The sequence below is a fragment of the Rhipicephalus microplus genome, chromosome 2 (genome assembly GCF_043290135.1).
Source record: "Rhipicephalus microplus isolate Deutch F79 chromosome 2, USDA_Rmic, whole genome shotgun sequence".
NCBI lineage: Eukaryota > Metazoa > Arthropoda > Arachnida > Ixodida > Ixodidae > Rhipicephalus > Rhipicephalus microplus.
The window spans coordinates 198,826,200-198,848,563 of NC_134701.1; the positions used below are offsets into that span (position 1 = coordinate 198,826,200).

At 45.8% G+C, this 22,364-nt stretch overlaps 1 protein-coding gene across 1 annotated transcript in view; it reads left to right on the plus strand.

Moving 5' to 3' along the window:
- The window catches only part of oys (lysophospholipid acyltransferase 6), a 57,405-nt gene extending 35,538 nt beyond the window's left edge, over window positions 1–21,867 (plus strand). The window contains exons 6-13 of the mRNA XM_075887234.1: window positions 3,848–3,986; window positions 9,985–10,026; window positions 13,951–14,041; window positions 15,703–15,801; window positions 16,927–17,030; window positions 18,996–19,193; window positions 20,251–20,402; window positions 21,188–21,867. Coding sequence (XP_075743349.1) covers window positions 3,848–3,986; window positions 9,985–10,026; window positions 13,951–14,041; window positions 15,703–15,801; window positions 16,927–17,030; window positions 18,996–19,193; window positions 20,251–20,402; window positions 21,188–21,560 — 1,198 coding nt within the window. The 3' untranslated portion in view covers window positions 21,561–21,867. The remainder of the gene's footprint in view (window positions 1–3,847; window positions 3,987–9,984; window positions 10,027–13,950; window positions 14,042–15,702; window positions 15,802–16,926; window positions 17,031–18,995; window positions 19,194–20,250; window positions 20,403–21,187) is intronic.
- Window positions 21,868–22,364: the final 497 nt, after the last annotated feature.

The following is a 22,364-nucleotide window of genomic DNA, read 5'->3' on the forward strand; positions in this document are numbered from 1 at the left end:
GCAGTTTATGTCTTAAAAATCCGAGTTTTCGGAGGGCAGCTGAACATACGTTGTCTATGTGGACGTTCCAAGATAAATTGTTAGTTATGGTCAAGCCCAAATATTTATAGCTAGTGACCTCTCTCAGGATTGACGGCCCTAGTGGTAGATATAGTTGGTAGATATAGATTTAACTGTGTTTGCACAGTAATTAAGGGTAGCTAGCTGGATTCCCAGAGAAGGCAAGCGGGTCATGGGGAGACAGAAAGTTAAGTGGAAAGACGAGATTAAGAAGTTTGCGGGTATAAAATGGCAGCAGCAAGCACAGGACCGAGCTGGCTGGCGGAATATGGGAGAGATTTTTGTCCTGCAGCTGACGTTGTCAGGATGATGATGATGATGATGGTGGTGGTGATGATGATGATGCACAATAAATCACGATAACCTATATCCCGTGCATTATCTGCGAGTGACAGCGCGTTACTGGTACCATGATGAATTGTATATAGAATTTTAATTTATAGGTCGGTTTGAGCGGATGACCGCATCTGGTGACCTCGCACGTGACGATGGCGGAAGTCCAGTGGCAAGCGCTTTGTGGGTTTCGCCCATTCTATTTCGAACGCATGTATATTTATCGTTAAACAATAAGGTTATTTTTATTTTCTGTTATCTACTACTGCAAATCTTCGCTGATCAAAGTGGAAGAGAGAGAGAAAGAGTTCACAATTTAACTTCATTGAAACAGCGCCCGCCCTAAAATAAAAAAAGTATGTACATACCATGAAGGCACACACACCACTTACAAAGATGTTTCATTAGGACCCTTTATGTACGATATTGTCGCGGCAGGAAATAAGTAGGCGAATGCGTTCTATTTGTGCACTGTCCCATCAAGAAAGAAAAGAAGAAGCAGTCTTTACGAATGATTGGTTTTTGCAAGCACTCCTTATCGGTATTCTTCTGATGAATATACCTTAGTAAACTGTCTCTCACAATGCGTTGTTCTGACGAAGTTCCAAGCTCGCGAAAGCACATCTAGCGAAAAAAAAATATAGCCTGCATGTTTTACTATTTCTTGGTTTTTTTATAGACGATAGTCTTTCTTGAGGACCTTCGACGGAAGCATTTTGGTCTGTCTGTCTGTCTGTCTGTCTGTCTGTCTGTCTGTCTGTCTGTCTGTCTGTCTGCCTGTCTGTCTGTCTGTCTGTCTGTCTGTCTGTCTGTCTGTCTGTCTGTCTGTCTGTCTGTCTGTCCGTCCGCCCGCCCGCCCTAACTATACCTCAAACGGCACCATACGGCCAACCCTATCCGCAGCGCCCACCAATATTGCTCAATGTTTAGTGTTCATAGTTGTGCGATTGTCCATTAAAAAAAAAAACAAATATTGCGCATATCTGAGGCGCCATAACAACATGTCTATGTTTTGTATGTTTGCCTTTATATTAGAAGAGGCACACACAAATAACTCTAGACTGTAGCGTTTATCGCGCTGCGCGGACAGTGCAACGCGATGCTCAAGAAGGTGTTTCCAACGCTTTGCTACGACGGCACGGTGGTGGCACTTCCCGTCGCTTTCCTTTCTACACCTTATCACATCCATGACTGGCGCGCATCTTTCTCCGTGGTCGCGCACGCCTTCGTTTTCGAAGATAACTGCCAGATAGCGCTCGTGTTTAACGTGCCTAGATGCGCTTGTTCGCCTCCGTTACACGCTCGAGGCACTCTAACGCAGCGTCTTCAGAATACCATTCAGCGATTTTCTTGCGCAGAACACCAAATAAAAGCTTTGTTCACTCTCTCCAGATGCAATACTATCGTCTTTCGACGACATTTACAGTGTAACATTTAGATTCGGGCCAATTTTTTGTTTTTCATTTTTACGTGAACAATGAAAGTCACAGCGTTACAAGGTATTGCATGTGCGAAACAGAACTCACGCACAACTATATGGCAAAAAAAAAAGGGTTACTTTCGTTCCTGAATAAACTGCTCATAACTGCCTACTTTGAGAACTAGTCTTCAATGTTTGTCTATGCAGTACAGCTTGACGAAGTTACGATTTCCGTGCAGTCAGCAACTGAAATCCACGAGAGAACTTGTAAGGAAAAGAAAAACGATTGAATCGCGCAATTCATGGCTTATCCATCCTGTATTTAGCATTGCACATAATTGTTAAAGCTTTTCCATTTGGTCAGAGGCACAGTTCCATTACAGATTAAGAGGTGGCAAGGCAAGCAAGTTGGTGCTGGTGTTCCTGTATATGAAGGAGCCACATACAGTAACTCTAACACCGTCGTGCTATGCCACCACCAATAGTGCTAATGCATATAGCTTCTAAAGTTTCTGTATGTCGAAGGGGTTCGGATGACCAATATTGTGTCCGAGGAGCCGGCAGCCGACAGCTATACCATGCACCAAGAGTGAAGGTGCTCATACGCGACAACGATAATGATGCACGACCAACACACGATGATGATGATAATGTACAGATGAAGGGGATGAGTATAAATGCTTATAATATCGCTTCTGATCGAACTAATTGATTGATTTGTGGGGTTTAACGTCCCAAAACCACCATATGGTTATGAGAGACGCCGTAGTGGAGGGCTCCGGAAATTTCGACCACCTGGGGTTCTTTAACGTGCACCCAAATCTGAGCACATGGGCCTACATTTCCGCCTCCATCTGAAATGCAGCCGCCGCAGCCGGGATACGAACCCACGACCTGCGGGTCAGCAGCCGAGTACCTTAGCCACTAGACCACCGCGGCGGGGCCTCTTCAATGTTTGTCTATGCAGTGCACCTAGACGAAGTTACGATATCCGTGCAATTAGCAACTGAAATACACGAGAGAACTCTTAAGAAAAAAAAACGATAGAATCGCGCAATGCATGGCTGATTCATCTTGTACTTAGCATTGCACATAATTGTGAAAGCTTTTTCGTTTGATCAGAGGCACAGTTCCATTACTGATTGAGAGGTGGCAAGGCAAGCAGGTTGGTGCTGGTGTTTCTGCATATGAAGGAGCCACATACAGTAACTCTAACACCGTCGTGCTATGCCACCACCAATAGTGTTAATGCATATAGCTTCTAAAGTTACTGTATATTGAAGGGATTTGGATGACCTATATTGGGTCCGAGGAGCCGGCAGCCGACAGCTATATACCATGAACCAAGAGTGAAGGTGCTCATACGCGACAACGATAATGATGCATGACCAACACACGATGATGATGATAATGTACAGATGAAGGGGATGGGTATAAATGCTCATAACATCGCTACTGATAGAACCATGTAAAGTTACTCTAGCCGGTGTCGAGCAAAAGAATGTCCTCCCTATAGCATCAGCGGCAGTAATCTGCTAAAGTATGCTTATTTTCATTACAATAACCTTTAGGGTTGTCGTGTGAACAAATGTAGGTGTTTTGTAATCACGCTCTCATGCTTGTGTCTGATTGCGTGTTGAAGCCTCCTAGACATCTGAAATACTGTTATTGTGTTGATATGTTTTGTGCGCGGATATAGGGGTATAAATGCTCATAACATCGTTACTGATCGAACTATGTAAAGTTACTCTAGCCGATGTCGTGCGGAGGAATGTCCTTCCTGCAGGAATAGACTTAATCGCTTGATCACGCTCGCGACTGGCTGATCTCCGCGGCAGCTTTTGCAGTGTTTCTTCAGTGTATTTTGTGTGAGCGGTGGAAGCGTGGGACGGTGGCACGCGAGACGGATGCTCACAAACTCATTCTTACATACACTGGAATTCACTGATGCATATCGTTAAATGCTCTTTTTTGTGCGCTGCACGATTAACTGCGATCACACGCGTCTGACTCGGTGTATCCTTTACGTCGTAGCCGAATGCCGAGTCCACTGGAGTTCTACAGCTACGTCCTGCACTACCACACGCTCATGTGCGGACCGCTGGTGTTCTTCAACGACTACATGGACTTCATCCGGGGAAAGCAGTTCTTGAGGCACACCGTCCGCACAGGCGTACGTATGCGCACCTGCGCGGTGTATGCGCGAAGATCGGCATGTAATGGGAACGAGAGCCCATGCGCACGATCAATCCTATTGGCGAGACTTCTTAGCGAATTTGTAACCTGTAGATAACCGGCACTCCTGAACTGTCAGTCAGTTTGCGAGCTCGACATTTGTGCTGCAGTGTACACTCAAGCAAAAAAAAAAACGATTAAGATTCGTTTGAATCCATTCGGTGGGTTCTTATTTGCCCTGTAATTGACTCTCTTTGCAGAAACATATGAACTGTCTTTGGCAACCACGGTACTTTCTCAGGAAAATCGTTGGACCCGAAAAAAAGTTGATGTGCCTCTTTAAAGAGAGTTTTAAAGGGACTTTAGGAGAATCTTTAAAGAGACTCTTATTTTTTCATTTTTTTGAGTGTTTGTGTCTGCTTTAAACTTCGCGGATAGCTGAAAAGAAAACACCGAATGAGGCAGGCAACTCTGACTAGACAGTTGTTGGTTTTACATTGATTGAAGGCAGTGTTACAAAATCGTGATAGTCGCATTCAAGGTTCGTGGGCACTAGCCAGTATTAACCAATTTTAGCTGTCACTCAGCCAATGATATATGATCAATGTTAGCCACTGGTAACGAGCGCTGGTAGTATGCGAGTATATGCAGTAGTCGAAGTCACTTGACTTTGACGCGCTCAATTGGTTCTCGCTGCCTACGGGATTAATGAGTACATTTTCGGACATAAATCGAAGTTCCCTGTTGCAGAATATGCGTGGAAGAGAATGCTTTTTCTTTGTTTTAAGTATAAGTATATAGGCAGCACGGGCTGCTCGATAGCTCGTAGAGTCAGCGCACAGTGTCACAGTGTATGCGTAACAAAAACTTCGTGCACTTAACCTGAATACTGTGGCGTACCACTTAACATGCCTTTAATACGGCCTGTAGAGCCGAGACGTGACCGATCACATTCAGGCTACAGAACAACCTCCAGATTTAGGATTGCTATAGTCGATGTAGGAAGTCTTTAGGGAATGCTAGTCATCTACTCAATGTACCGATGGCTCAATTGCAGTACTCAATTGGGGAAGTTCGTTTCACGTGGGTATTTAAATTAACGACAGCTCAACCTCTCACGACGTTGTAAATCAGTGTACGGCGAGTCGAGCTAAAACGTGTCTTGCCGTGCACGTATACGAAGGGGGTGTGCCACATAAGCAGCGACTGTGTATATACCATGGCTGCCGTGTAGGAAGTCTTTAGGGAATGCTAGTCATCTACTCAATGTACCGATGGCTCAATTGCAGTACTCAATTGGGGAAGTTCGTTTCACGTGGGTATTTAAATTAACGACAGCTCAACCTCTCACGACGTTGTAAATCAGTGTACGGCGGGTCGAGCTAAAACGTGTCTTGCCGTGCACGTATACGAAGGGGGTGTGCCACATAAGCAGCGACTGTGTATATACCGCGGCTGCCGTGTAGGAAGTCTTTAGGGAATGCTAGTCATCTACTCAATGTACCGATGGCTCAATTGCAGTACTCAATTGGGGAAGTTCGTTTCACGTGGATATTTAAATTAACGACAGCTCAACCTCTCACGACGTTGTAAATCAGTGTACGGCGAGTCGAGCTAAAACGTGTCTTGCCGTGCACGTATACGAAGGGGGTGTGCCACATAAGCAGCGACTGTGTATATACCGCGGCTGCCGTGTAGGAAGTCTTTAGGGAATGCTAGTCATCTACTCAATGTACCGATGGCTCAATTGCAGTACTCAATTGGGGAAGTTCGTTTCACGTGGGTATTTAAATTAACGACAGCTCAACCTCTCACGACGTTGTAAATCAGTGTACGGCGGGTCGAGCTAAAACGTGTCTTGCCGTGCACGTATACGAAGGGGGTGTGCCACATAAGCAGCGACCGTGTATATACCGCGGCTGCCGTGTAGGAAGTCTTTAGGGAATGCTAGTCATCTACTCAATTTACCGATGGCTGAATTGCAATACTCAATTGGGGAAGTTCGTTTCACGTGGGTATTTAAATTAATGACGGCTCAACCTCTCACGACGTTGTAAATCAGTGTACGGCGGGTCGAGCTAAAACGTGTCTTGCCGTGCACGTATACGAAGGGGGTGTGCCACATAAGCAGCGACTGTGTATATACCGCGGCTGCCGTGTAGGAAGTCTTTAGGGAATGCTAGTCATCTACTCAATTTACCGATGGCTGAATTGCAATACTCAATTGGGGAAGTTCGTTTCACGTGGGTATTTAAATGAATGACGGCTCAACCTCTTATGACGTTGTAAATCAGTGTACGTCGGGTCGAGCTAAAACGTGTCTTGCCGTGCACGTATACGAAGGGGGTGTGCCACATAAGCAGCGACTGTGTATATACCGCGGCTGCCGTGTAGGAAGTCTTTAGGGAATGCTAGTCATCTACTCAATTTACCGCTGGCTGAATTGCAATACTCAATTGGGGAAGTTCGTTTCACGTGGGTATTTAAATTAATGACGGCTCAACCTCTTACGACGTTGTAAATCAGTGTACGGCGGGTCGAGCTAAAACGTGTCTTGCCGTGCACGTATACGAAGGGGGTGTGCCACATAAGCAGCGACTGTGTATATACCGCGGCTGCCGTGTAGGAAGTCTTTAGGGAATGCTAGTCATCTACTCAATTTACCGATGGCTGAATTGCAATACTCAATTGGGGAAGTTCGTTTCACGTGGGTATTTAAATTAATGACGGCTCAACCTCTTACGACGTTGTAAATCAGTGTACGGCGGGTCGAGCTAAAACGTGTCTTGCCGTGCACGTATACGAAGGGGGTGTGCCACATAAGCAGCGACTGTGTATATACCGCGGCTGCCGTGTAGGAAGTCTTTAGGGAATGCTAGTCATCTACTCAATTTACCGATGGCTGAATTGCAATACTCAATTGGGGAAGTTCGTTTCACGTGGGTATTTAAATTAATGACGGCTCAACCTCTTACGACGTTGTAAATCAGTGTACGGCGGGTCGAGCTAAAACGCGTCTTGCCGTGCACGTATACGAAGGGGGTGTGCCACATAAGCAGCGACTGTGTATATACCGCGGCTGCCGTGTAGGAAGTCTTTAGGGAATGCTAGTCATCTACTCAATTTACCGATGGCTGAATTGCAATACTCAATTGGGGAAGTTCGTTTCACGTGGGTATTTAAATTAATGACGGCTCAACCTCTTACGACGTTGTAAATCAGTGTACGGCGGGTCGAGCTAAAACGTGTCTTGCCGTGCACGTATACGAAGGGTGTGTGCCACATAAGCAGCGACTGTGTATATACCGCGGCTGCCGTGTAGGAAGTCTTTAGGGAATGCTAGTCATCTACTCAATTTACCGATGGCTGAATTGCAATACTCAATTGGGGAAGTTCGTTTCACGTAGGTATTTAAATTAATGACGGCTCAACCTCTTACGACGTTGTAAATCAGTGTACGGCGGGTCGAGCTAAAACGTGTCTTGCCGTGCACGTATACGAAGGGGGTGTGCCACATAAGCAGCGACTGTGTATATACCGCGGCTGCCGTGTAGGAAGTCTTTAGGGAATGCTAGTCATCTACTCAATTTACCGATGGCTGAATTGCAATACTCAATTGGGGAAGTTCGTTTCACGTGGGTATTTAAATTAATGACGGCTCAACCTCTTACGACGTTGTAAATCAGTGTACGGCGGGTCGAGCTAAAACGTGTCTTGCCGTGCACGTATACGAAGGGGGTGTGCCACATAAGCAGCGACTGTGTATATACCGCGGCTGCCGTGTAGGAAGTCTTTAGGGAATGCTAGTCATCTACTCAATTTACCGATGGCTGAATTGCAATACTCAATTGGGGAAGTTCGTTTCACGTGGGTATTTAAATTAATGACGGCTCAACCTCTTACGACGTTGTAAATCAGTGTACGGCGGGTCGAGCTAAAACGTGTCTTGCCGTGCACGTATACGAAGGGGGTGTGCCACATAAGCAGCGACTGTGTATATACCGCGGCTGCCGTGTAGGAAGTCTTTAGGGAATGCTAGTCATCTACTCAATTTACCGATGGCTGAATTGCAATACTCAATTGGGGAAGTTCGTTTCACGTGGGTATTTAAATTAATGACGGCTCAACCTCTTACGACGTTGTAAATCAGTGTACGGCGGGTCGAGCTAAAACGTGTCTTGCCGTGCACGTATACGAAGGGGGTGTGCCACATAAGCAGCGACTGTGTATATACCGCGGCTGCCGTGTAGGAAGTCTTTAGGGAATGCTAGTCATCTACTCAATTTACCGATGGCTGAATTGCAATACTCAATTGGGAAAGTTCGTTTCACGTGGGTATTTAAATTAATGACGGCTCAACCTCTTACGACGTTGTAAATCAGTGTACGGCGGGTCGAGCTAAAACGTGTCTTGCCGTGCACGTATACGAAGGGGGTGTGCCACATAAGCAGCGACTGTGTATATACCGCGGCTGCCGTGTAGGAAGTCTTTAGGGAATGCTAGTCATCTACTCAATTTACCGATGGCTGAATTGCAATACTCAATTGGGGAAGTTCGTGTCACGTGGGTATTTAAATTAATGACGGCTCAACCTCTTACGACGTTGTAAATCAGTGTACGGCGGGTCGAGCTAAAACGTGTCTTGCCGTGCACGTATACGAAGGGGGTGTGCCACATAAGCAGCGACTGTGTATATACCGCGGCTGCCGTGTAGGAAGTCTTTAGGGAATGCTAGTCATCTACTCAATTTACCGATGGCTGAATTGCAATACTCAATTGGGGAAGTTCGTTTCACGTGGGTATTTAAATTAATGACGGCTCAACCTCTTACGACGTTGTAAATCAGTGTACGGTGGGTCGAGCTAAAACGTGTCTTGCCGTGCACGTATACGAAGGGGGTGTGCCACATAAGCAGCGACTGTGTATATACCGCGGCTGCCGTGTAGGAAGTCTTTAGGGAATGCTAGTCATCTACTCAATTTACCGATGGCTGAATTGCAATACTCAATTGGGGAAGTTCGTTTCACGTGGGTATTTAAATTAATGACGGCTCAACCTCTTACGACGTTGTAAATCAGTGTACGGCGGGTCGAGCTAAAACGTGTCTTGCCGTGCACGTATACGAAGGGGGTGTGCCACATAAGCAGCGACTGTGTATATACCGCGGCTGCCGTGTAGGAAGTCTTTAGGGAATGCTAGTCATCTACTCAATTTACCGATGGCTGAATTGCAATACTCAATTGGGGAAGTTCGTTTCACGTGGGTATTTAAATTAATGACGGCTCAACCTCTTACGACGTTGTAAATCAGTGTACGGCGGGTCGAGCTAAAACGTGTCTTGCCGTGCACGTATACGAAGGGGGTGTGCCACATAAGCAGCGACTGTGTATATACCGCGGCTGCCGTGTAGGAAGTCTTTAGGGAATGCTAGTCATCTACTCAATTTACCGATGGCTGAATTGCAATACTCAATTGGGGAAGATCGTTTCACGTGGGTATTTAAATTAATGACGGCTCAACCTCTTACGACGTTGTAAATCAGTGTACGGCGGGTCGAGCTAAAACGTGTCTTGCCGTGCACGTATACGAAGGGGGTGTGCCACATAAGCAGCGACTGTGTATATACCGCGGCTGCCGCTCCGTTCCGCCACGCAATACGCGTATACCCCGTGCACGATGTTAATGTATACCCTCGATAAATGTCGGCCTGTTCACGTCGATTCTTAAAAAAGTGCTGTTCGAGTGGCAGCTCAGCTTCTTTCTAATTACTGTAATTAGAGCTAAGGAAAAGGCAGATAGACGCTACTGCACGCGACAGAGATGCTCACTGTGTACGTTCATGCGTGGCTAATCTTTTACTGATTATATGACAGTAATTAAAACACTTAGTCAACCAATTGACTCGCGTACTCTTTCCGAGTATATACGTTCCAACCTCTCCCTGCACTTCCGAGAGATTCAAACTCATTGTTGCTTTTTTTTTTTCATCAATTCAGCTGCGGGGAAACCCCACGTCTGTTGTGGAGCCGTCGCCTAATGTAAGTGACATGTTCTCTCCATTTTTTAAAGACACTATATTCCGCAAGTGGCGTCTTTCACGTTCTTTGCGCATTGTTACTTCAGGCGTGTGGGTTATATGACCGGTTGTGTTGTTTCATTTAGTTGTGATCCGCTGCATGCAAGAGAGACAGGTTTGGGTTAGTGTTCAGCAAACTGGCGAGCATAGAGGCTCTCAAACGTGCAATAATAAGAACGCCGACCACGTTGCAAGGATTGTTTTTCAAGTGAAGGTGCCTCGTGTATAGATACGGCAGCTTTAGAGAGGAGGTGATTCATGGACAGAGTGCGTGTACATTCCAAGAGCCATATACGTGTAATGAATAGATAAAACATGTACTCAGCTTTATGCCAGTAATGTTTACAGCTTTGTCGACACATTTTACAACAAATACGCCAGTTGTCCGTTTCGATTCGAATCGTCGGGACATTGCATTGATCAACCCCGCGTTGAGCACGTCAACCCCGGAAAAGCTGGTAGTTTACCAGTTTCTTAATGACAGTGCGAAGTGAACAACGACAATGTCCTGAAAGCGCTGTTCGTTTTTTGTTTGTTTGTGGCGTCGTTGGCCAACTCACAAGCACACATAAAAAAGTGACGCGTAGTGCAATCAGTGTTATGTTTGTTTTTCTTTGTAAAGCAGGATACTATGGGGCAACGAGTCGAATAATTCACGCGTTCTGCTGCTCAAAGGTTCATCGAAAGGACACAGCTTTTCTTGCGTCTGGAATGCTCTAGAGTATACTTTGAAGCCACTCTTAAGTAGCGACAAATGATAAACGTGTTTTCCCACTAATAACGCCGGCACGAAATAGATGAAGATTTAAGTACAGATATTATCCAAGATCGACGATCAGCAATAGCGGTGCGTATAATTGGCGTTGCATGGCCGCGACGGAAATAAAACGGCCGGAACCGTCATGCGCAATGTTCCCGTTCAAGAGGGGGAGCTGCAATACAAAATGTGCGTTGGGCTTAATAGCAAGGACACTGATTTCGCGAAAGCCGACCCTTCGAGCCATGCTGTGCTGTGTTGGAGCTTGGCACGACGTAAGAGAAGGGCTCAGGACGGCTTATAAGTCTCGTATAATTTTTATGGGGCTGTATGGTCACGTACGCGCAATAAATGCAGTTATAAGTCGAGCAATACCAGGCAGTTAAGCCGCCCCCATATTGTGCTTCTGCTACTGCTGCTGGCGCAGTGTCGGTTTATACGTCGCCAAATCGGTGCTATGCGGAAGGGCAGCGGGCAGTTTTAGATTATAGTGCGAGGATACGCCAGACAGCACAATCACCAAAAGCATGGCTGTAGGCTCAGAAAGAGAGATAATAAACGTTCACTTTGAGCAAGCGCACAGGGCTAACAAAAACAAAATATGTCAGATGAATAAGTGGAATCGGTCGAGGAATCTTAGACATAAGCAAATGAAGACGTAAAATAATGACGTCAAGGAAGGCACAGGGAATTCTACTGGTAGCTTTTAATTGAACTGTACGGTAATTATATAGGGAAAAATCAAATGGACCATGCAAATGAGTTCTGTGGAATGCTGCATGGTAACGGTAGGGTTATGAATTAACTTGGGGTTGTGAATAGACTTCATGGTGTGAAATGCAGCGCATAAAGACGACACACTGAAGAGGAAGGACACAGGACAAGCACTGTATCCTCCCTCCTTTGTGAGTCGTCTGTATGCGCCGCATTTTACGTGATTAAGTTAAACCAACTCGCCTAGTTTTGTACGCTGTGAATATACATATATGTGTGTCATTAATATGTGGGGTGCTTTGTGTGTGGGCTGTTTTACTTTTGCTCAGGATGGGTTATGAAAGAGATAATATACAAACACTAGAGTCACTGTCGTCATGAGTCCTTTAGAGTTGTTTGCTTGAGTCCTGTCCTTGTTGAAAAAAATAAAGTAAAGAAATAACAAGGAAATGGCGTAAACAGCGAGGACACAAACACGCGCGCGCACATCCATATATGCACACGCACGTAAGAACGCACGGTTACACATCGCAAACATGCACTCATTGCATTTCTATTACGCAAGTCGTTCTCCAATTAAATGCGTTGTCGGAATGTCAAAAGTTGCATTATGCAGGTATACATTTGCGCAGAACCGCATTGTCCGTCACACACGCGTTTATTATTATTTTTTTGTAGGATCGGACAAATAAGACCTTGAGGGCCTCCGCACTGCTGTATACTATATATAGCTTGTTAATATGTTAGGCACGTCATTTCGTCATTGTAATGTAGTCGCTCTACAGTGACGATTCCCGTAAAAACGGTGCAGGTTGAAATCACGTATCGTAATTATATCCAAGAGCTATCTTGCCAGATATCTGATGGCACGTGGATTGATGTCGGAGCAGTTATAATAGAATGGTCCACGTCACACGCGTTGAGTCTGAAAGATGTGAAGGAAAAAAAAACAAAATGCTTCGGTGCAGACTGCTCGCATCAGTGTCTGCCAAAGAGCAGGCTAGACAATCTCTAAATCTCTAACCGTCAATATGTGATATGGTTGTGGCAATGGAGTTGCCAGGAGGTGGCACACCGGACTTGTGCACTCCCCCCCCTCCCCCAATTTTTTTTTTTGCCGTGACATACAAAGCGGAAAATGACACTCGACCACATGCGCATGCCCAGCTTCCACTTCAAATCTAAAAAGTTCCCCCCTTGACCCCCCCCCCCCCCATCCCGCCCGTAAAGAGAGTCTGCCTGCTGCCCTGGCTTGCGGTTGTAGATTGTTCTCGCATTCATCACGCAGTTTTCCTTTTACTTGTGTTCAGTGGCAGTTTCTGCCCCGCCGCGGTGGTCTAGTGGCTAAGGTACCCAGCTGCTGACCCTCAGGTCGCGGGATCGAATCCCGGCTGCAGCGGCTGCATTTTCGATGGAGGCGGAAATGTTGTAGGCCCCGTGTGCTCAGATTTGGGTGCACGTTAAAGAACCTCAAGTGGTCGGAATTTCCGGAGCCCTCCACTACGGCGTCTTTCATAATCATATAGTGGTTATGAGACGTTAAACTCCTAGAATTAATTATTTAAAAGAACCTTTTTCAAAACTTGTACAACAAACACAACGAAGCTTTATCAGTGAACTCATGCTTTTTTTAAGTATCAGATGTCTGCTTCCTTAAGTTAGGAGACTGCTGTACTATAGGGAGTCAGATCCTAAATTTGTGACGCCAAGTGCCACTGGCGTTACTACTGAAAATTACGGAATTGGTACTTTTTTTTCTAGCAGTGTGCATGTACTTTTGGCATACTGAAGTGATGTAAATACGAAGTAGCATTCAATAAGTACGTTTCAAGCAACTTTTGGCAATTCAACGCGTCATGTTGCGTATACGCATACGATATCAACGATGTCGCCGCATGCCACCGCAAAAAGGCCGATTCGGTGCCAATTCTCCGAAACATAATGCATTAAACATTAAGTTTTTATGCGGACTGCGATCATTCCCTTGCAGCCAATCCTCTCAAACATGTACAGTCGTGAGAAAGCTTAACATGGACGCTCCTCACCGTGTTCTGAAAGTTTGATTGGCGTTAGGGCCGAATAAGTTTGCGTTCTGTTACACATGCGTGCCGACATACTATTCAAGGTTACCAAGGTACATATCTCGGCAGCAGCTCCCAGCGGTTCCCAGCTGGCATCAGTCAAAGTATACCCGTCACGTATCGCAGCGCTCGTGTTGAGCTTGCTGACAAACGTGTGTCAAGCGCCGAAATGCCCAAAACAGGGAACGAAGCTGCCTAAGTGCCTCGCGGTGTTTTTGATTCAATATAAATGACGACACTGAGTCTGGCGGGATAAGTGATCTCTGTAGCGTTTCGCCGAAATCAGCTTTGTAGAGTTGCTCAGTGCTTTCTTTTGCGTTTGTATTCGTTCCAGTGGGCGACGCTGCAGAAGCTTTTGATTAGCTTCACATGCGCCCTGAGCATCGTTTACCTGCTTTCTGCCTACCCTATCGAATACATAAAGCGTAAGTATTGAATAATTTATTACGCTCCTGACGTGTACGTATTCAGTTGTAGAGTGAAGGAATTAAGTTTCAGAAAGCTCATTTCTTTGTTTGGCACAACCTTAATGAATACCTACAACTTATTAAGCCAAGGAAAGTATAGGGAACTGTAATTCATGGTACTGTTTTGAGTGTAGTGTATTATTTGTGATCCTGGTGTGAACAAAGTATACAGCAGACTAAAAGACAACTTGCCTCCGGTAAAGATCCAACCTGCGACCATCGTCTACTTTCTTCACATTTCTATCACAATCATTACACTACACTTAAAACAGCACAATTAATTAACCTCTGCCTTCCTTGGCTTTCTTACCTGCTGATGTTAATTCATTTTTACAGGTCACAAAACCGTTAACTATTGTTTTATTCTGCATGCTCTTAAGCAAGGGTTAGTATGAATGTTGTAGTTGTCCCTGTGTAAGTGCGGTAAAAGTAGTGAGAGTTACTAATTTTTACACTTCGCATAACGTCAACTTTATCTTACATATCATTCGCAAAGATCTCCTATATATGCCATTCGTCAGGCTTCCCGTTCAGTACTGCTTAGGTTTGTTTATCGTCGACAAGTTTTTTTTATCTGCGTCACTAGTAAGTACTTTTCTTCAGACTCCGGAAACCCCGCGTATACAGGGAGGTCGACTTATGACAATATAGCAGTAATTCAAGGTGCGCACTGTCTACTCGTGCACACAGACTTACATTAGAGCATATGCAGCAAGTTCCCCAATGTTGAAGGGGCCTATACCCAGAACGTTTTTCGATCGCATTCTTTTCACCAGTGTATTTCAAAGTAACGTAATTAGCGCTTGCAGTGCAGACATCTAGATAATGCTGGCACATGGTGTTTCGTAGAGCAGGTCAGTCGATGCCCGTCACTTCTTCGGAAGCGTTTATCTATTTGCTGCCTTGTAGAAGCAGTGCACTGATTTAAAAAAAAGCAAAGAGGGTCAATGTGCAGAAAATGTTTGCCGTTATTTGACTTTGACTGCACGCATCAGTTAAGTGAGATACTATTTCGAAAGTGAAAAATTGGCAAAACGATCTGCGCGTTCGTTGACTTGACACATGGGAGTCTTTCAGCAATAAGCTTCATCTGAGCCGTTCTATAGGGTGCTCGCAACCTAATTCGATACAATGCTCTGGAGAGAGCGATAATTATGTGCTTGTGTTCGCATATGGGACACAAGTTGTTTACGGTCCGCCTGAGTGGTATAATTGTTGTGGTGCCCGGCTTCTGACCCGAAAGTTACGGGTTTAATCCCTGCCGAGGTGGTTCCATTTTAGGCGGATGCACGATGCTAGAGGCCCGTGTGCTTTGTTATGTCAGTGCACGTTACAGAACAGTCGAAATTTTTGGACCCTTCCTCTATAATACGGCAAGACTCATAATCATAATACAGCTTTGACACGTAAAACAGCAGATATTACTATTATTATTAAGCTGTTAACGTCATATTAGACACCAACTATTATTTGTATCTGTGAATGCCGTCTGACGACTGGATGTTTCCCCCAAAGTGTTACTCAAAACAGAGGCCACGTTTCCTTACACTCCATCGCATTCCGCCGTGGGATATCAGCGTATAGCGTATAATGTACCTTCTCTCGTGCGTCTCTCGCAGAGGATGCATTCTTTGAGAAGAGCAGGTTGTGGCAGCTGCTGTACATCATCTGGGCCACTTCGCTACACCGGCACCGGTACTACCACGCCTGGACTCTAGGTACACAGGTGACCCTCCGAGTGCGGCTCAATGGGCGCTTACGGTATCGCACACTGATTAGATAGAGCGCGGTTGCAGCTAGTATACGCCATTTGGCGCCTACCGTATATTCTGCTTTGTTTAGTTATCGTCGTGCCTGCCTGACTTTCTAAATTACTGAAAAGGACAGCACCATAGTGGTGGCGGCGACTGTCGTAAAACGGCTCAGGCGTCTTTATAATTGGCGACGCATGTACTGAAGAAGAAACTGAAGTGACGCGCATTGATATTATTTTGCCGGATTTTGTACAGTGTAAAAAAAAGTGTGGGGCCGCAACATTCTTATGGCGATGGATTTCAGTCGGGATGATCATAAAGCATATTGTATGACTATGGTTGAATTTCAGCCGAACAGTGTGTTCAAAAAGCGATGATTTACATTGTGCGCGCACACAAATTCATTATTAGCAGTGCCTAGAAAACTAGAATCACTTCGGGGCTAGACCCAATACAGACAATTAGGTGGTAATGAGCGAAATAACCGTAATGCTTATGATCCTCATATGCACGAAGATCTGACAGGTTCGAGTGGTGCTCTTCATTCTACTGGTATCTGAGCGACCGCAGTGCCCGAATTTTCTCTGTTCCACCTCGTAGGAACAGTGGCTTCTGTGCTCGGCTGCAACCCCGAAGGTCGTGGGCTTGATTCCTGCCGAGGTGGTTGCATTTTAGACGTCAGTAAAGAGCGCCAAGTGGTCAAATTTTCCGGATCCTTCCACTACGGCGTCTCTCATAATGCTCTCGTGGTTTTGGGACGCGAAACCCCAGATATTACTGTTACTTTAGTATTTTCTCTAGTTATCACATTAGGTAAAAATTACGTACGAGACGTGAAGAATTAGCAGAATACACGTCGTGCTCTCACATGTTGTAGATCATTGGCATGCAATTTTATAGATCGATGAGAGTGGTCGGCTACTGCTCAATACCGTTATATTTATAAACGCGTAATCCAGGTCAACCTGTCGTCGTGGCCACTGCAAAACAGTTTTTGTACCTTATATGCTTCATTAGTATTGAGCCAGTGGCGTGTGCATATTGAGAGGGCATGCCTTTCTATCTTTTTTTTTTTTTTCAAATGCGTAGGTGAAGCAATTTGTAATGCTGCTGGCTTCGGTTTCAACGGCTACACAAGTGATAACAAAGCGCGCTGGAACCTCATCAGCAACGTGGACATCGTTACTATCGAGGTACGCTTTAGCGACAGTATAGATTTGGTTATCTGTGTATCTATCTATTGTTATCTGTGTGACAATAATATTTACGCAGACATTCTAGCCCTCTGCCGGAATCGTTCCACACAATCGCGATTGTTTCGGGGCAAACAAAGGTGGTGTGCTATTTCTCGGCAGAGACCTGCAATTAGACATTTACTGTGGATTTTCTACACTGGCGCTATATAGTTCTTGAACGAGCAATTTTTACCCCCTCCAGACTGTTATTTTATACCGAGTATGAAACTATCGCAAACACTTTTTCTCCCAAGTTAAGCCCATTCAGTGGGGTGTGACGGAGACTGCAGTGTAGTTATACTCGTCAAGTTTTTTTTGAAAAAAATTATGGTGACAGTGACATTAGGTTTTTGTGCGCAAGCAGCATAATGAAGTGCATTAACGCGCATAACGTTTTCTCTATCTGTTATTTGTAACCAAATTTAACAATTTCTTTTTAAAATTTCACCTTTTTGCACGTGCACACGATGACTTTCGTCCATGCGTGAGTTGCGGAGAAAAACACAATAAAGTCAGACAACAGTGTATGTATTGAAACGCGTATATGAAGTTTGCTTTGTAAGCCACCTTTGTTTTATTATTCGTGGAAACCCCATAGTGTTATATAGTTTTGTTTTCCCTGTAGTACCAACGAACAATTTTGAACAGTTTATATAGGAAGGCTTAAGAAAAAGTGCGCGATGCTTGCCTTCTAAAAGCAAGATGGTAAACAATTTTTAGAACCATCTTTCTAAACGCTCACTTTTTTTTTTCTAGTAAACTCATAACATAAGCTCTCAGGCCTTCCACGTGTATTTAATTTTTTTTTTACTAATAAGCTTCTTGTATGCAGGCAGCCTAGGGGCTTTCAGCCTTCTACGGCATCACGTTTCACAATAGTGAAACGCCTTTTCATGCCTTCGCCTTTTCATGCCTACAAAAAAATAAAACGCATCGTCATGTTCGCCCTAGTGAGTGGGGGGGGGGGGGGGGGGAAGCAAATAATTTTAACATGTCTCTACAACAAATTCACCTTTTTAAATGAGCATTATTTACGTCCCAGCAATACCTTTAGCGTAGTGATGCGCGACCTTTGTAACGAAGCGACGTGCATAGAAAAGCATGTTGAAGATCCCGACAATGATCCCGGCGATTGTCCTCGACATTCGCCGCCTTACAACGGTAGAATGATTTATCCTTGACTGTCAAAACTTCATCATTTTTTCATCAATTCAAATATGCCATTAAACTTCTTTATTTGCAAATGCAAGTTTACCCAATTCAACGTTTTGCTACTTGTATAGTTTCTTCGTTCTGATCATCACAATGCATTACTTGTGGTATAATTAGTTATTAATTGTTAGTTTTTTTTGCGAGTTCAGTGATGCTTTCTTTGTGGCAGCCCCGCCGCGGTGTTCTAGTGGCTAAGGTAGGTAGTCGGCTGCTGACTCGCAGATCGTGGGATCGAATCCCGGCTGCGGCGGCTGCATTTCCGATGAAGGCGAAAATGTTGTAGGCCCGTGTGCTCAGATTTGGGTGCACGTTAAAGAACCCCAGGTGGTCTAAATTTCCGGAGCCCTCCACTACGGCGTCTCTCATAATCATATGGTGGTTTTGGGACGTTAAACCCCACAAATCAATCAATCAATCAATCAATCAATCAATCAATCAATCAGTTTTTCTCAGTTATTGTACTTTGCCACTATGTTTCAATATATGTGCCTAACTATTAAATATTAGTTGTTCGCCTTCTCGCTGCTTTTATTTTTTTGGAATTCTGGGTCCCGCAGCCAGCAGTCTTCACCTACGGGACCCCCATGTGTACATTTTTCTGTATCCGCATCTTATTGTGTGAAAGAGTAATAAATGACTTCTACCTATTATTTAAAAACAAGTGAATCTGAGTCGCCGCTGTTTCGATCGATCGGCCACTCCCACACGCAGACATCCACGAGCCTACGCGAGCTGCTGATAGCGTGGAACAAGTCGACCCAGACGTGGCTGCGCACCGTGTCGTACGAGCGGGTGCACCGGCACCGCACCCAGCTGACGTTCATCCTGTCGGCCATGTGGCACGGCTTCTACCCGGGCTACTACCTTACCTTCGGCACCGGGACACTCTTCACGCTGGCTGCCCGTGCGGTGAGTGACCTGCAGTGTGCGCGCGCTTTCTCGCTCGATTCAAGCCAGTGACGTCGAGCTTGTGCTATAGAGCGGTCCCGGATAATACGATGACCCTCTTTATACAATGACTTCTTTAATAGAGTGCATACAGGATTATGTGTCACAACGCTCTTTCACACGCCTTTGGGCGCGTGAAGGAGCGTCGTGACGAATGAAAGGCGTCACTAGTGACCGCCGTTTGTTCACCGCGTCTCGGTACTGCCTATACAAGCTGCGTGCTTGCGAGATGCGCTCGTATCAAGATGCTTTTATGCTAAACTTGACCGCTTACGACATGCTTGAGTCTTACGCCTGCATCTTACCCCGGTATTCACAAACGCTCCTCGACATAGACCTTCACCCTTCACTTGACAAAGTTGAGCACTGCGCCGCTTCTCGGCTGAAAATGACGCTGCGCTGCTCGAGAATCGCACCACATTATCGCTGATATGCAGTGACTTGCCTGGCCTGGCGAGGGCGCTTCAATCGGCTTTCTCAAGTGAAGGTGAAACGTTTAGTGAAGGTACGTTCTAGAATACGGGGGTTAGCATCATTCATAACAAGATATATATGTGTGATACTTCACATAAAATGCCGGGAAAATAAATGTTCTGACATAGACGTTTTACTTTTCTCAGTGCTGGTGCACATGCGTGAGTGGCATCAAGACGCACTAAGCAAGAAGCGCTAAGACAATGAAAGCATTGCCCGAAATAGACAGCCACGCAGGTAAATCGGCATACCTGACATCGACAGCGTCGTCACTCTACACCGTGACGTGTAATGCGTTTAGGCGCGACGAATGCGCTCAGGAAATGCGTGCAAATACATAGCAGCGTCAAAACTGCCAACAAGCCAATGCGCGCACTCGAGGACCTCTTGTTGGTATTGCAGTGTGCTTGAATGGGGTATGGCGTATGTAGGGGCCTCTGCAGAAGCTTCCTTACGAAGAGGCGTATTTCGATACTCTATGCAGTAAACAGCTTACACCGGTTTCCACGTAACGCGTGTTACTGTGTCGCTGGTGCGTTCGCAGGTGCGCCGTAGTGTGCGACCCATGTTCCAGGGCGACAGGAAGAAGCAAAAGTTCTACGATCTTGTCACCTGCCTGGCGACGCGCATCGCCGTCGCCTACATGGTGTTTCCCTTTCTTCTACTAGATTTTCACTCCAGCGTCAGGGTTTACCGGTGAGTATGCGATTAACTATAAGTAATGTGGTCGTAAAGTCAATACATATGTGTAACAAGTAATATCTCACAAGGAAAACATGCATTTTTTATAGGGTGTTAAGTTTTATAGGGTGTTAAGATGTATGCCCCTCGCATTTTCCGTAAACTAGCCGATTTTTTTTGGAAATATACTTTACGTCTCTTCGTAAGATGCTTGTTCGGGCTAGTTGTTCCTCCATTAAACTGTTAAGTATACATTTCAGGGGCGTAAAAAATCGCTACACTATATAGGAAATGTAATTCGTACATTTTATCCTAAAGAAAAAAGACATTGTGGCGCTGGCTAGTCATTGTGTAGAAGTCGCCCGACTCATGCAGTGCATTGGTGTAGAGAGTATTTCGTCTGGGGGGAGGGTAGGGGCGCCCTCCTCCCTCCCCAACCTCATTTTGAAATTTCTCCGGTTGAGCTTGAGTGGGAGTTGCCAAAGTGGCATATGGGAGGAAGGAGGTCAAGTAGTCTCTTTGCACAGCCCCCCCCCCCCCCCCTGCCAATCATGATGCGATGGCGACCTAATTGAACATGGCAACAAAAGACTGACATGAAAATGCTTTTCGGTGTTCGCACATTTAGTCACGTTACCCACACTCCATTCCCACTTGATGAGGACACAGTATTGAAAACGCTGCGAGTCTTGACTGAGCTGTAGGGTTGATTTGTCACGTGCAGTCTATTTTAAGCCTTCATTGTTCGTCAAACTGGCGCCTTCCCTGCGGTTTCCAACGACGTCGCCTTCTGTGCGCAGCCACTTCGGATTCGTGGGCCACTTTCTGTGCCTGCTGGCCATCTACGTGCTGCCCCGGGTGTTGCCGCCTCCGCCGCGGTCGCCGCCCAAGGGTTGGATGTCGCCCGCAACGGCAGAGAGGACGCCCGAGGGAGGCTCGGGCGCGAACAGCCCGTCGGACGAGAGACAGCCGCCGCCCCTCAAGCACGACTCCGAAGCGTTGGTTCCGGACTTCGAGTCGGACGAGGACACGCTGTCGGTCGTCTCGAACGTCGACGTCGGATCCAGGAGCTCTCAGACGTCGCTGGCCTCGGTCAACAACGTGGCGGCGACGTCGGCCCTTCCCGAGTCGACCAAGCCGCAGCCGCCTGGCGACGATAAGAAGACACAGTAGAACTGCCTTAGCCGCGCACAGGCTTATTTGTTTTCCCAAGAAGCGCGCATGCCTCGAGAGTGAAGAGAACAAGAGACAAAAGGAAAAGACCTGTGTGGCATCCGATATGCTATTCAACGTGCGAAGTGTCGTGGATCCTGAAATTAGCCGTGCACTCGACGTTCGCTTAGGTGTAACAAAGCCAACGGTGACTGCACGAACGGAAGCGAACGCTGATGCGCCTTCATCTATAGCCGACATGTTGCACTACGTGCGAGATTGCGTTGACGTTCTTGTTATGTTACAAGACTATACGTACGGCGCGCCATTGTTGCAGTGTGTTAAGTAACAGCGGTGTGTCTGCTGTGGCTGTTTTTGAGGAGCCAGCGGTAGAACACATTGCGTTGAACGCGAAAAACAGCACAAAAAGTTGCAGATCGGGAGCAACAAATTAGTCCTCATATTCAGTGATAATAACTAACGTGTGTACTGACAACGAAGCCGCGGGTATAAAAGATAGACAATGGACGAAATTTGACAGTCACGCTCGGATCTTGCGAGTCATTTTCCGAGGACTTGCGCAACACGCATTTCGCTTTTCTTAAGTGTTTCGACTTATCTTTCGCGCTGAATAATCAAGTTCCAATGCGTCGCGCTTGTAGTACGGGTGCGTGTATAACGAAATCATTCATTAATACCCACAATTTAACGCCTGTAGCACATTGGAGGCCGTACTGTTTTGTTTTCCACAAGGTAGGTCTTCGTACTACGCAGTGAGAAAAAGGCGTTGTCAGCCTGCGTGGCATGTATATGTTAAATTTATTT